A 13036-nucleotide genomic window follows, 5' to 3' on the forward strand; every position below is an offset into this window, starting at 1 on the left:
GTTATGGATGTGTAACTGCAACCTTAAAAGGTCCTCAATGATGTCACAATTGCCCTTGATTCTAAGCAATACTGTGCTGCTATTTTTATTGACTTGGCCAAAGCTTTTGATGTGGTAGACCATTCCATTCTTGTGCGCCGGCTAAGGAGTATTGGGGTCTCTGAGGGGTCTTTGGCCTGGTTTGCTAACTACCTTTCTCAAAGAGTGTAGTGTATGAATTCAGAAAATCTGCTGTCTCAGTCACTGCCTGTCACCAATGGAGCACCACAAGGCTCAATCCTAGGCCCCACGCTCTTCTCAATTTACATCAACAACATAGCTCAGGCAGTAGGAAGTTCACTCATCCATTTATATGCAGATGATACAGTCTTATACTCAAAGATTTCTTAGTGTCCAACAAGCTTTCTCTACCCTTAAGCTTGTTCTGAACACCTCCAAAATAAAGGTAATGTGGTTTGGTAAGAAGAATGCCCCTCTTCCCCCATGTGTCATTACTACCTCTGAGGGTTTAGAGCTTGACCTCATGCAAATACTTGGGAGTATGGCTAGACGGTGCACTGTCCTTCTCTCAGCACATATCAAAGCTGCAGGCTAAAGTTAAATCTAGACTTGGTTTCCTCGATCTGTAAGGTATGCGGAACTGGCTGCAGGGAAGTCAGGCGCAGGAGAGCAGAATTGGGTAGCAAACGGGGAGCCCTTTGTTACGCCGAACAGACACACGGCACTAAGGACAATAAACAAATATGGGTTGACATAACCCGGTGCAAACCAGTCTGACGTACACATACACAACAAACAATTCCCCCCTCCTCACCTCCAGGCATGGGGGGGAACAGAGGGTTAAATACACGTCAAATAATGAGGGAATGTAAACCAGGTGTGCGGGAAAACAAGACAAATGGAAAATGAAATGGAAAATGAAAAGTGGATCGGCGATGGCTAGAAGACCGGTGACATCGACCACCGAATGCCGCCCGAACAAGGAGAGGAACCGACTTCGGGCGGAAGTCGTGACACTATCGTAATCGCTCCTCTTTCACCCCAGCTACCAAACTAACCCTGATTCAGATTACCATCCTACCCATGCTAGATTCCGGAGACATAATTTATTGATCGGCAGGTAAGGGTGCTCTCGAGTGGCTAGATGTTTTTTACCATTCTGCCATCAGATTTTCCACCAATGCTCCTTATAGGACACATCACTGCACTCTATACTCCTTTGTAAACTGGTCATCTCTGTAAACCTGTCGCAAGACCCACTGGTTGATGCTTATTTATAAAACCCTCGTAGGCCTCACTCCCCCATATCTGAGATATCAACTGCAGCCCTCATTATCCACATACAACACCCATTCTGCCAGTCACATTCTGTTAAAGGTCCCCAAAAGCGCACACATCCCTGGGTCGCTCCTCTTTTCAGTTCGCTGCAGCTAGAGACTGGAACGAGCTGCAACAAGCACTGAAACTGGACAGTCTCTTCATTCAAAGACTCAATCATAGACACTTTTACTGACAGTTGTGGCTGCTTTGTATGATGTATTGTTGTCTCTACCTTCTTGACCTTTGTGCTGTTGACTTTGCCCAATAATGTTTGTACCATGTTTTTGTGCTGCTACGATGTTGTGTTGCTACCATGTTGTTGTCATGTTGTGTTGCTACCATGCTGTGTTGTCATGTTTTACTGCCTTGTTATGTTGTTGTCTTAGGTCTTTCTTTATGTAGTGTTGTGTCTCTCTTGTTGTGATGTGTGTTTTGTCCTATATTTATATTGTATTTATTTTTTTAATCCCAGGCCTTTTGCCTTTTAGTAGGCCGTCATTATAAATAAGAATATGTTCTTAAGTGACTTGCCTAGATAAATAAAGGTTAAGTAAATACAAATAAATAAATACAATTTGGCCAAGTAGCAAAACAAAACACAAACTGTTACTTTCGCTAAGCAGACGGATTCAGCCCATCCTACCTGCGGATGGCTACCGTCATGGCCTCTGGGGAGGTGGCACAGGGACAGATGACCTCTGGCTTCAGCCCGTGGATCTGGAACACATTGAGGAAGGCATCGCAGGACGACACCGACCCTTAGGGAGAGACAAAGACAGAGAGAGAGAGAGACTCAACAACAATGACATCTCACAACACTGACCATTTTTGGAGGGTATCCATTTTAACCATACAGGGCTTTGTTTATCACTTGCAATTGTCCTATTTGCTGTATGTCAGCCCCACTGACTGCCTGGAAGGTGCAATCGCACCAAGCGTTTACCGACAGCAATGTTTTTTGGTCCTGTCCAGACTGGACCAAATCTGAACCAATCATAGACGTCTATGTTTGGTTCAGATTTTGTCCGGTGTAGACCAGCCTTGATTTCAACATCCACTGACGTCCAGACTGGCCTTTATTTGGCCCAAACATAGACGTCTATAATTGGTTCAGATTTGGTCCACTCCTGACATCTACAGTGCCTTCGGAAAGTTTTCAGACCCCTTGACTTTTTCCACATTCTGTTAGGTTAACCTTATTCTAAAATGTACTTTAAAAAATGCATCAATCTACACAAAATACCCCATAATGACAAAGCACAAACAGGTTTTTAGGAATAGTTGCTAATTTATTAAAAATAAAAACTGAAATATGACATTTACATAAGTATTCAGACCAGTACTTTGTTAAAGCACCTTTGGCAGCGATTACAGTCTCGACCCTTCTTGGGTATGACGCTACAAGCTTGGCACACCTGTACTTGGGGAGTTTCTCCCAATCTTCTCTGCAGATCCTCTCAAGTTCTGTCAGGTTGGAAAGGGAGCGTTGCTGCACAGCTATTTTCAGGTCTCTACAGAGATGTTCAATTGAGTTCAAGTCCGGGCTCTGGCTGGGCCACTCAAGGACATTCAGAGACTTGTCCCGAAGCCATTCCTGTGTTGTCTTGCCTGTGTGCTTAGGGTCGTTGTCCTGTTGGAAGGTGAACCTTCGCCCCAGTCTGATCTCTCTGTACTTTGCTCCGTTCATCTTTGCCTAGATCCTGACGAGTCTCCCAGTCCCTGCCGCTGAAAAAAATCCCCACAGCATGATGGTGTCAGGTTTCCTAGACGTGACGCTTGGCATTCAGGCCAAAGAGTTCAATCTTGGTTTCATCAGACCAGAGAATCTTGTTTCTCATGGTCTGAGAGTCTTTAGGTGCCTTTTGGCAAACTCCAATCGGGCTGTCATGTGCCTTTTACTGAGAAGGGGCTTCCGTCTGGTCACTCTACCATAAAAGCCTGATTGGAGGAGTGCTGCAAAGATGGTTGTCTTTCGGGAAGGTTCTCCTATCTCCACAGAGGAACTCTGGAGCTCTGTCAGAGTGACCATAGGGTTCTTGGTCACCTCCTTGACCAAGACCCTTGTCCCGTGATTGCTCAGTTTGGCTGGGTGGCCAGCTGTAGGAAGAGTCTTGGTGGTTTCAAACTCTTTCTATTTGAGAATGATGGAGGCCACTGTGCTTCTGGGGACCTTCAATGCTGCAGACATGTTTTGGTACCCTTCTTCAGATCTGTGCCTCGACAAAATCCTGTCTCGGAGCTCTACGGACAATTTCTTCGACCTCAGGGTTTGGTTTTTGCTCTGACATGCACTGTCAACTGTGGGACCTTATATAGACAGTTGTGTGCCTTTCCCAAATAATGTCCAATCAATTGAATTTAAAACAGGTGGACTCCAATCAAGTTGTAAAAACATCTGAATGATGATTAATGGAAACAGGATGCACCTGAGCTCAATTTTGAGTCACATAGCAAAGGGTCTGAATACTTAAGTAAATAAGGTATTTCTGTGTACATTTGCAAAACATTACTAGAAAACTGTTTTCGCTTTGTCGTTATGGGGTAATATGTGTAGATTGCTAAGGAATTTGTATTTATTTAATCCATTTTAGAATAAGGCTGTAATGTAACAAAATGTGGAAAAAGTCAAGGGGTCTGAATACTTTCCGAAGGCACTATGTTTCACAATTTTGGACAGCACAGTACAGCACAGCAGAGTACAGTACATTACAGTATAGTACACAGTATAGTCAAGAAAAGTAGAATATAGTACAGTACAATACAGTAGAGCACAGTAGAGTACTGTAAAGTAGTGTACTGTATTGTCCCCTACTTTATTCTAATGCACTATACTCTAATGAACTAAACTTTACTCTACTGTCTACTCTACCAAATAAACGTTTTCCTGTACTGCACTCTACTGTGCTCTATTGTACAAATCGGTGCCGTACTGTACTGAGGTTCAAACTTGTGAAACATAGCCTAAACGTCTATTATTAGTACAGTTTTGGATCTGGTCTACACTGACCAAATGTGCACTTGTTTGGGGGCGGTGCTAATTAGCATAATACCCAACATGCTACATTATACATAAAAACTATATCATTTACATTTTGGTTATTCAGCAGATGATCTTATCCAGAACCACCTACAGTGAATGCATTCAACATAAATAGATAAACAACAATATATCACAGTCATAGTAAGAAAGATTTTTTAACTGAGAATGTTATTGTAGTTGAAGTTGTCTGTTGGTTTATTACGTAGGTTGAATTAGTTTGAACATAATTGCTGTCAGGTACAAAGCTTTTGAAAAAGCTAACATACCTAATGCTACAGCTGAAAGTAATACTAAATATTCTGTTGCAATCTTCAGTTGGATCCTTTTTCCTATAGTAAGAGCCTTGAAAAAGTATTATCGTGATACAATGCTTATTTCATTGAGAATGTATGTGCAGTTGAAATTTTACCATAGAATCAACGTCTGAAAAAAAAAAAGTATTTTTAACATCTGTAAATTAAGTATTTTCAATGTCCGGAAAATACATATTTTTGACTGCCAGAAAATAAGTCTTCTCACCTTTCATTCAACACCTACAATGCACCCGATTTCAACATCCGGAAAATAAGTATTTTCGACATATGGAAAATTATATTTTCACCTTTCATTCAGTACCTAAAATGCAAAATACCTTTTAAAGTCTTTTCAAGGTAATTTTGCTTACTGGGATGCAGACCAGTTCCAAACATGTCTGCCATCTGTAGTTCCAGTGTGGCTTCCACACATTTCCCTGCATGGACTACATTTCACACTCACAGGGGTTGGCTCCGTCAGCGACAATGAGCATGCGCAGTGATGCCAGGCTGGTGTCCCTCTGTTCCCTGTGTGCCATCATGGCCCAGTGCAGGTCACGACACTTCACCAAGGCAACGCGCGCTATGGGGGGAGAGGAGGAACAAATGAGTACATGGACATCACAGTGTTCTCATGGTCACACGGAGAGCGAGAGGGTGTGGAGGTGTGGGTGGTATAACTACCTTTATGTATATGGACCCTCTGAACCCAGGAGAGAGGGCAAGCCTTCATCACAGCGTAGGGCACACTAATAGTGTGGATCCTGTTCATTACACTCTGAAAGAACAACAAAATACAACTTATTGAATGGAAATTCATATGATATGAAATCAGTTTACCTGTAACTATTATCCCCCCATCCACAAACACACTCTCACCGTGAGAACTCCATGCCACAGGCCCATGTCCTTTTTAAAGTCCAGAACGTTCACTAATGTCTCACCTAAGAACAGAAACAAATAGATAAGTCCCTATGAGAAGCATCCTTCAAACACTTGTTCCCTGTGTATCATCGTCAAAACCCAAGATGGCGTAGCAGTCAGACGTCTTTGTCCTTCGTCTTGTCGTGTCCCATGTATGTATATATCTCTTTATATCTTTTTCTTCACATATCTTCTTTTATCTTTTTCTAAACCTCAACTTCAAAATACTCTCCTGCAACCCGCCTCACCCAATGTGTTGTGGATCTGTTTTTTCTAACGTATTTTTATTTACCTCGGAACCGGAATCCCCCAACAGAAGCTAGCCAGCTCACTAGCCACTAGCTAGTAGTCAGCTAACCACTGCTAGCGGTCATCAGCTAACCATTAGCTCGGTAAGCTCTCGCCAGTTTGTACAACGCGACTCAAACCAGAGCATACCGGACCTATTTTCTCTCCATATCCCTGGATTCCTACCGCAAGCTCTGGACCTTTTTATCTGGATCATCGCAGCTAGCCAGCTGCTATCCGAGTGACTACTCCTGGCTAACGTCTGCACCAATTAACAAGCACTAATTAGCCTGGAGCTAGTCCATGCTAGGCCCATTCTCCCGGCTAGCTGAAGAGGCCCATCAGGTACTCCTGGGCTACAATACCCGGACCCCTTCTATTGCTGATACGGGGCACGGAAGCCCGCCGATCCTTCACAACTGGACTACGACGTAATCTGCTCAAGGGGGTACTCAACTGGCCCCTACATCGTGACGTCCCCTGAATGCTCATCTGCTAGCCTGCTAGCCGCGGCCCGCTAGCTGTCGAGAGCATATTGGACTGTTAGCTGAATAGATCCATCAGCCAATTTCTTGGGCCACGATACCTATTTTGCCAATTGGACTTGAACCCCTCTGCTACTCGAAACCCTACTAATCCATCCCGACTGGTCTATCGACGTCACCGCATGAGGAGGCTAAAACATACTTTCTTCTGTCGAGACGTCCCTCTAAGGCCCTTCTGCTAGCTTGCTAGCCACGGCCTGCTAGCTATCTGAATCGCCGTGTCTCCAGCCAGCCCAACCACTCACTGGAACCCTACGCATGCCTCTCCTTAATATCAATATGCCTTGTCCATTACTGTCCTGGTTAGTGATTATTGTCTTATTTCACTGTAGAGCCTCTAGCCCTGCTCAATATGCCTTAAACAACCATTAAATTCCACCTCCCACATATGTGGTGACATCACCTGGTTAAAACGTCTCTAGAGACAATATCTCTCTCATCTTTACTCAATTCCTAGGTTTACCTCCAATGTACTCACATCCTACCATACCTTTGTCTGTACATTATGCCTTGAATCAATTCTATTGCACCCAGAAACCTGCTCCTTTTACTCTCTGTTCCGAACGTACTAGACGACCAGTTCTGAAAGCTTTTAGCCGTACCCTTTTCCTACTCCTCCTCTGTTCCTCTGGTGATGTAGAGGTAAATCCAGGCCCACTCCTACTCCCCAGGTGCTCACATTTGTTGACTTCTGTAACCGTAAAAGCCTTGGTTTTACGCATGTTAACATTAGAAGCCTCCTCCCTAAGTTTGTTTTATTCACTGCTTTAGCACACTCTGCCAACCCGGATGTCCTAGCCGTGTCTGAATCCTGGCTTAGGAAGACCACCAAAAACGCTGAAATGTACATTGCTAACTATTACATTTTCCGACAAGATAGAACTGCCAAAGGGGGCGGTATGGCAATCGACTGCAGAAATAGCCTGCAGAGTTCTGTCTTACTATCCAGGTCTGTACCCAAACAATTCAAACTTCTACTTTTAAAAATCCACCTTTCAGAAACAAGTCTCTCACCGTTGCCGCTTGCTATAGACCACCCTCTGCCCCCAGCTGTGCCCTGGACACCATATGTGAATTGATTGTCCCCCATCTATTTTCAGAGCTCGTGCTGCTAGGTGACCTAAACTTGTGACATGCTTAACACCCCGGCCATCCTACAATCTAAGCTTGATGCCCTCAATCTCACACAAATGATCAAATACACTCCAACACTCCAAATACACCTCTGCTGTTTTCAACCAAGATCTCAGCGATCACTGCCTTATTGCCTGCATCCGTAATGGGTCTGCGGTCAAACAACCACCCCTCATCACTGTTAAATGCTCCCTAAAACCCTTTAGCGAGCAGGCCTTTCTAATCGACCTGGCCCGGGTATCCGGGAAGGATTCTGACCTCATCGCGTCAGTAGAGGATGCCTGGTTATTCTTTAAAAGTGCCTTCCTCACCATCTTAAATAAGCATGCCCCATTCAAAAAATGTAGAACCAGGAACAAATATAGCCCTTGATTCTCTCCAGATCTGACTGCCCTTGACCAGCACAAAACATCCTGTGGCATTCTGCATTAGCATCAAATAGCCCCTGTGATATGCAAATTATCAGGGACGTTAGGAACCAATATACACATGCAGTTAGGAAAGCTAAGGCTAGCTTTTTCAAGCAGAAATTTGCATCCTGCAGCACAAACTCAAAAAAGTTCTGGGACACTGTAAAGTCCATGGAGAATAAGAGCACCTCCTCCCAGCTGCCGACTGCACTGAGGCTAGGAAACACTGTCACCACCGATAAATGCACTATAATTGAGAATTTCAATAAGTATTTTTCTACGGCTGGCCGTGCTTTCCACCTGGCTACCCATACCCCGATCAACAGCCCTCCACCCCCCCCCCACAGCAACTCGCCCAAGCCTCCCCATTTCTCCTTCACCCAAATCCAGATAGCTGATGTTCTGAAAGAACTGCAAAATCTGGACCCCTACAAATCAGAGGGGCTAGACAATCTGGACCCTCTCTTTCTAAAATTATCTGCCGAAATTGTTGCAACCCCTATTACTAGCCCGTTCAACCTCTCTTTCATATCGTCTGAAATTCCCAAAGATTGGAAAGCTGCCGCGGTCATCCCTCTCTTCAAAGGGGGAGACACTAGACCCAAACTGCTACAGACCTATATCTATCCTACCCTGCCTTTCTAAGGTCTTCGAAAGCCAAGTTAACTTCTTTGGGATAGGGGGCAGCATTTTCCCTTTTGGATGAATAGCGTGCCCAGAGTGAACTGCCTCCTACTCAGTCCCAGATGCTAATATATGCATATTATTATTCATATTGGATAGAAAACACTTTGAAGTTTCTAAAACTGTTTGAATGATGTCTGAGTACAACAGAACTCATATGGCAGACAAAAACCTGGGAAAAAATCCAAACAGGAAGTGGGAAATCTGAGGGTTGTAGTTTTTGAACTCACCCCTATTGAATACACAGTGGGATATTGGTTATGTTGCACTTCCTAAGGCTTTCACTAGATGTCAACCGTCTTTAGAATCTTGAATGAGGATTCTACTGTGATGTGGAGCCGGATGGGAGCACTGAGTCAGTGGTCTGCCTACAGCCTCGTTCTCAGTCACGAGCTTTCACTTGAAAGGTAGCTGTCATTCCATTGCTTCTCTACAGACATAGGAATTCTCCAGTTGGAACATTATTTAACTTTTATGATAAAAAAACATCCTAAAGATTGATTATATACTTAGTTTGACAAGTTTCTTCGACCTGTAATATAACTTTTTGAACGTTTCGTCCAAATGGACCAGATCGCGCATTTGGATTGGTTAACCAAACGGCCTAACAAAAGAAGCTATTGGACATAAATGGACATAAATGATGGACATTATCGAACAAAACAAGCATTTATTGTGGAACTGCGATTCCTGGGAGTGCATTCTGATGAAGATCATCAAAGGTAAGTGAATATTTAAAATACTGTTTATGAATAACGTTGACTACCCAACATGGCGGATGTATTCTTGGGTTGTGTATGTCGTCTGAGCGCCGTACTCAGATTATTGCATGGTTTGCTTTTTCCGTAAAGTTTTTAAAAAATCTGACACAGCGGTTGCATTAAGGAGAAGTATTTCTTTAAATCTTTGAATAACACTTGTATCTTTTATTAATGTTTATTATGAGTATTTCTGTGATTTGATGTGGCTCTGTGGAAATTCACGGGATGTTTTGGAGGCAAAGCCAAATGTAAGGTTTTTGGATATAAATATGAAATTGATCAAACAAAACATACATGTATTGAGTAACATGTTGTCCCGGGAGTGTCGTCTGATGAAGAATATCAAAGGTTAGTGGTACATTTTATGAATTTTTCTGCTTTTTGTGACTCCTCTCTTTGCTTGGAAAATCACTGTATGCTTTCTAGCATCACTACTCTGGACGGTTCTGACTTAGAATATGTGGACAACTACAAATACCTAGGTGTCTGATTAGACTGTAAACTATCCTTCCAGACTCACATTAAACATTTCCAATCCAAAATTAAATCCCAGAATCGGCTTCCTATTTCGCAAACAAAGCATCCTTCACTCATGCTGCCAAACATACCCTCGTAAAACTGACCATGCTACTGATCCTCGACTTCGGCGATGTCATTTACAAAATAGCCTGCAACACTCTACTCAACAAATTGGATGCAGTCTATCACAGTGCCATCCGTTTGGTCACCAAAGCCCCACATACTACCCACCACTGCAACCTGTACGCTCTCGTTGGCTGGCCCTCGCTTCATACTCGTTGCCAAACCCATTGGCTCCAGGTCATCAACAAGTCTCTGCTAGGTAAAGCCCCTCTTTATCTCAGCTCACTGGTCACCATAGCAGCACCCACCCGTAGCACGCACTCCAGCAGGTATATCTCACTGGTCACCCCCAAAGCCAATTCTTCCTTTGGCCACCTTTCCTTCCAGTTTTCTGCAGCAAATGACTGGAATGAACTACAAAAAACACTGAGGCTGGAGACTCATATCTCCCTCACCATCTTTAAGCACCAGCTGTCAGAGCCGCTCACAGATCACTGCACCTTTACATAGCCCATCTGTAAATAGCCCATCCAACTACCTCATCCCCATACTGTATTTATTTATTTTTCTTGCTCCTTTGCACCCCAGTATCTCTACTTGCACATACTTCTTCTGCACATCTACCATTCCAGTGTTTAATTGCTATATTGTAATTACTTCGCCACCATGGCCTATTTGTTGCCTTACCTCCCTTATCCTACCTCATTTGCACATACTGTATATAGAATTTTCTACTGTGTTATTCACTATATGTTTCTTTACTCCATGTGTAACTCTGTGTTGTTGTATATGTCGAACTGCTTTGCTTTATCTTGGCCAGGTCGCAGTTTCAAATGAGAACTTGTTCTCAACTAGCCTACCTGGTTAAATAAAAGGTGAAATATCTATATTATTTTTTAAATCCTCATAAAGATGCCATAGACTTACTCTTGCGATAGGGTATGCCTCTCTCATATTGTGTAGTTACTCACCCTCACAGTAGTTGCAGGCCTGGGTCAGTGCTTGGCAATGGGTTAACATGGCCACCTTAGACACAGCCACACCCATCACTGTGCCCTCCTTACTTGCCTTGTACTAGGGGGAGAGAAAACACAATCCATTAGTATTGAATGAGAAGTACACACATGTGCACACACACACCTCACCTCTATGTATGCAGGGTCAGTGTTAGCTGTAGGGATGTGGGGCTGCCAGTCCTTGCCAGGTTTGGTGAGGTACTTGGAATCTGTCACCACCCACTTTAGCTGAGGCCAGCCTATGAAAGACAGTTAATAACATACATCAGCCAATCAACTTCATTAAAAAGAGACTCATAGCGAAAGACAAAAAGTATCACATTTTGATCTCTAGAGACAATGGTGGTGATTGAGATCAACCAGATTGCAGTCGTCGACTGGATGACTGCAAATCACCTGGCTTCCTAAATAACTACTCATTACTACTACTACGTAGATCAGTCAGTCTTCTCAGTCGGTGACCAGTGAATGAAATACATTGATGCTCTGTAATACGGCCAGTAAGAGAGGCAGCTCCAGACCTTTGAACTGTAGTATCTCTCCGGTGGGCGTCTTGGGGAGTCCCTTCAGACAGATCTCACTGGTCAGAGCCAGAGTTACACCACAACTGCCAAGCAGGAAGCCCACCTGACTACTGCCTGCATCCTGGTGGAACAACAATGGGCATGGAGTCAATCACAAAGCAGATGTAACAGCATGTCAATGTAGGCTTGAAAAAGTTCCAATGACATGTCCTTACCTTGCGAGACAAAGGTACCTCTATAGGGACAGGGATGACCTCAGCCAGCAGGCATCCATAGAAGGCCACCCAGAACATCCCAGGGTCACTGTTTGGGTACACTAGAGCCACCTACCGGAAATAAAATAAAACATTTGGTTGATGTATGGACCTTAATGCAGAAATCAGCAGTAAAAAACAATAATAAAGTGTTCTCCCCGCCCATTTCGGTAAAAACCCTGTTTCTGTAAAAAAGCTGAGGGATGGGGCTGAATCATTTATAATTTTATAAAACAGGGAAGACATATTGAGACCTAAGTCTCTTTTACAAATCTGCCCTATATATATATGTATATATATAAATAACTCAGCAAAAAAATAAACGTTCTCTCACTGTCAACTGTGTTTATTTTCAGCAAACTTAACATGTGTAAATATTTGTATGAACATCACAAGATTCAACAACTGAGACATAAACTGATCAAGTTCCACAGACATGTGACTAACAGAAACGGTATAATGTGTCTCTGAACAAAGGGGGAGTCAAAATCAAAAGTGACAGTCAGTATCTGGTGTGGCCACAAGCTGTATTAAGTACTGCAGTGCATCTCCTCCTCATGGACTGCACCAGATTTGCCAGTTCTTGCTGTGAGATGTTACCCCACTCTTCCACCAAGGCACCTGCAAGTTCCCTGACATTTCTGGGGGGGAACGGCCCTAGCCCTCACCCTCTGATCCAACAGGTCCCAGACATGCTCAATGGGATTGAGATCCGGGCTCTTCGCTGGCCATGTCTGAACACTGTCATTCCTGTCTTGTAGGAAATCACGCACAGAACGAGCAGTACGGCTGGTGGCATTGTCATGCGAAGGGTCATGTTAGAATGAGCCTGCAGGAAGGGTACCACGTGAGAGAGGAGGGTGTCTTCCCTGTAACGCACAGCGTTGACATTGACTGCAATGACAACAAGCTCAGTCCGATGATGCTGTGACACACCGCCCCAGACCATGATGGACCCTCCACCTCCAAATTGATTCCGCTCCAGAGTACAGGCCCCGGTGTAACGCTCATTCCTTCGACGACAAATGCGAATCCGACCATCACCTCTGGTGAGACAAAACCGCGACTCACCAGTGAAGAGCACTTTCTGCCAGTCCTGTCTGGTCCAGCGATGGTGGGTTTGTGCCCTTAGACAACGTTGTCGCCAGTGATGTCGGGTGAGGACCTGCCTTACAACAAATTGTGGACAGTCTGTGCACTGATGGAGGGATTGCACGTTCCTGGTGTAACTAGGGCAGTTGTTGTTGCCAACCTGTACCTG

The 13036-nt window shown here is 44.0% G+C and overlaps 1 protein-coding gene across 4 annotated transcripts in view; it reads right to left on the minus strand.

Annotated features, from left to right (window-relative positions):
* LOC110493230 (disco-interacting protein 2 homolog B-A) overlaps positions 1–13036 on the minus strand; it is an 86258-nt gene that overhangs the window by 20607 nt on the left and 52615 nt on the right. For all 4 annotated transcript variants that reach the window (XM_036950347.2, XM_036950346.2, XM_036950345.2 and 1 more), the window contains exons 10-17: positions 11737–11847; positions 11519–11642; positions 11127–11236; positions 10953–11055; positions 5533–5597; positions 5338–5431; positions 5117–5236; positions 1964–2078 (exon numbers count right to left, since the gene is read on the minus strand). In XM_036950347.2, the coding sequence (XP_036806242.1) occupies positions 1964–2078; positions 5117–5236; positions 5338–5431; positions 5533–5597; positions 10953–11055; positions 11127–11236; positions 11519–11642; positions 11737–11847 (842 nt within the window). The remainder of the gene's footprint in view (positions 1–1963; positions 2079–5116; positions 5237–5337; positions 5432–5532; positions 5598–10952; positions 11056–11126; positions 11237–11518; positions 11643–11736; positions 11848–13036) is intronic.

The sequence above is a fragment of the Oncorhynchus mykiss genome, chromosome 17, assembly GCF_057628025.1.
Source record: "Oncorhynchus mykiss isolate SJ-2025 chromosome 17, ASM5762802v1, whole genome shotgun sequence".
NCBI classification, from domain to species: Eukaryota; Metazoa; Chordata; class Actinopteri; order Salmoniformes; family Salmonidae; genus Oncorhynchus; species Oncorhynchus mykiss.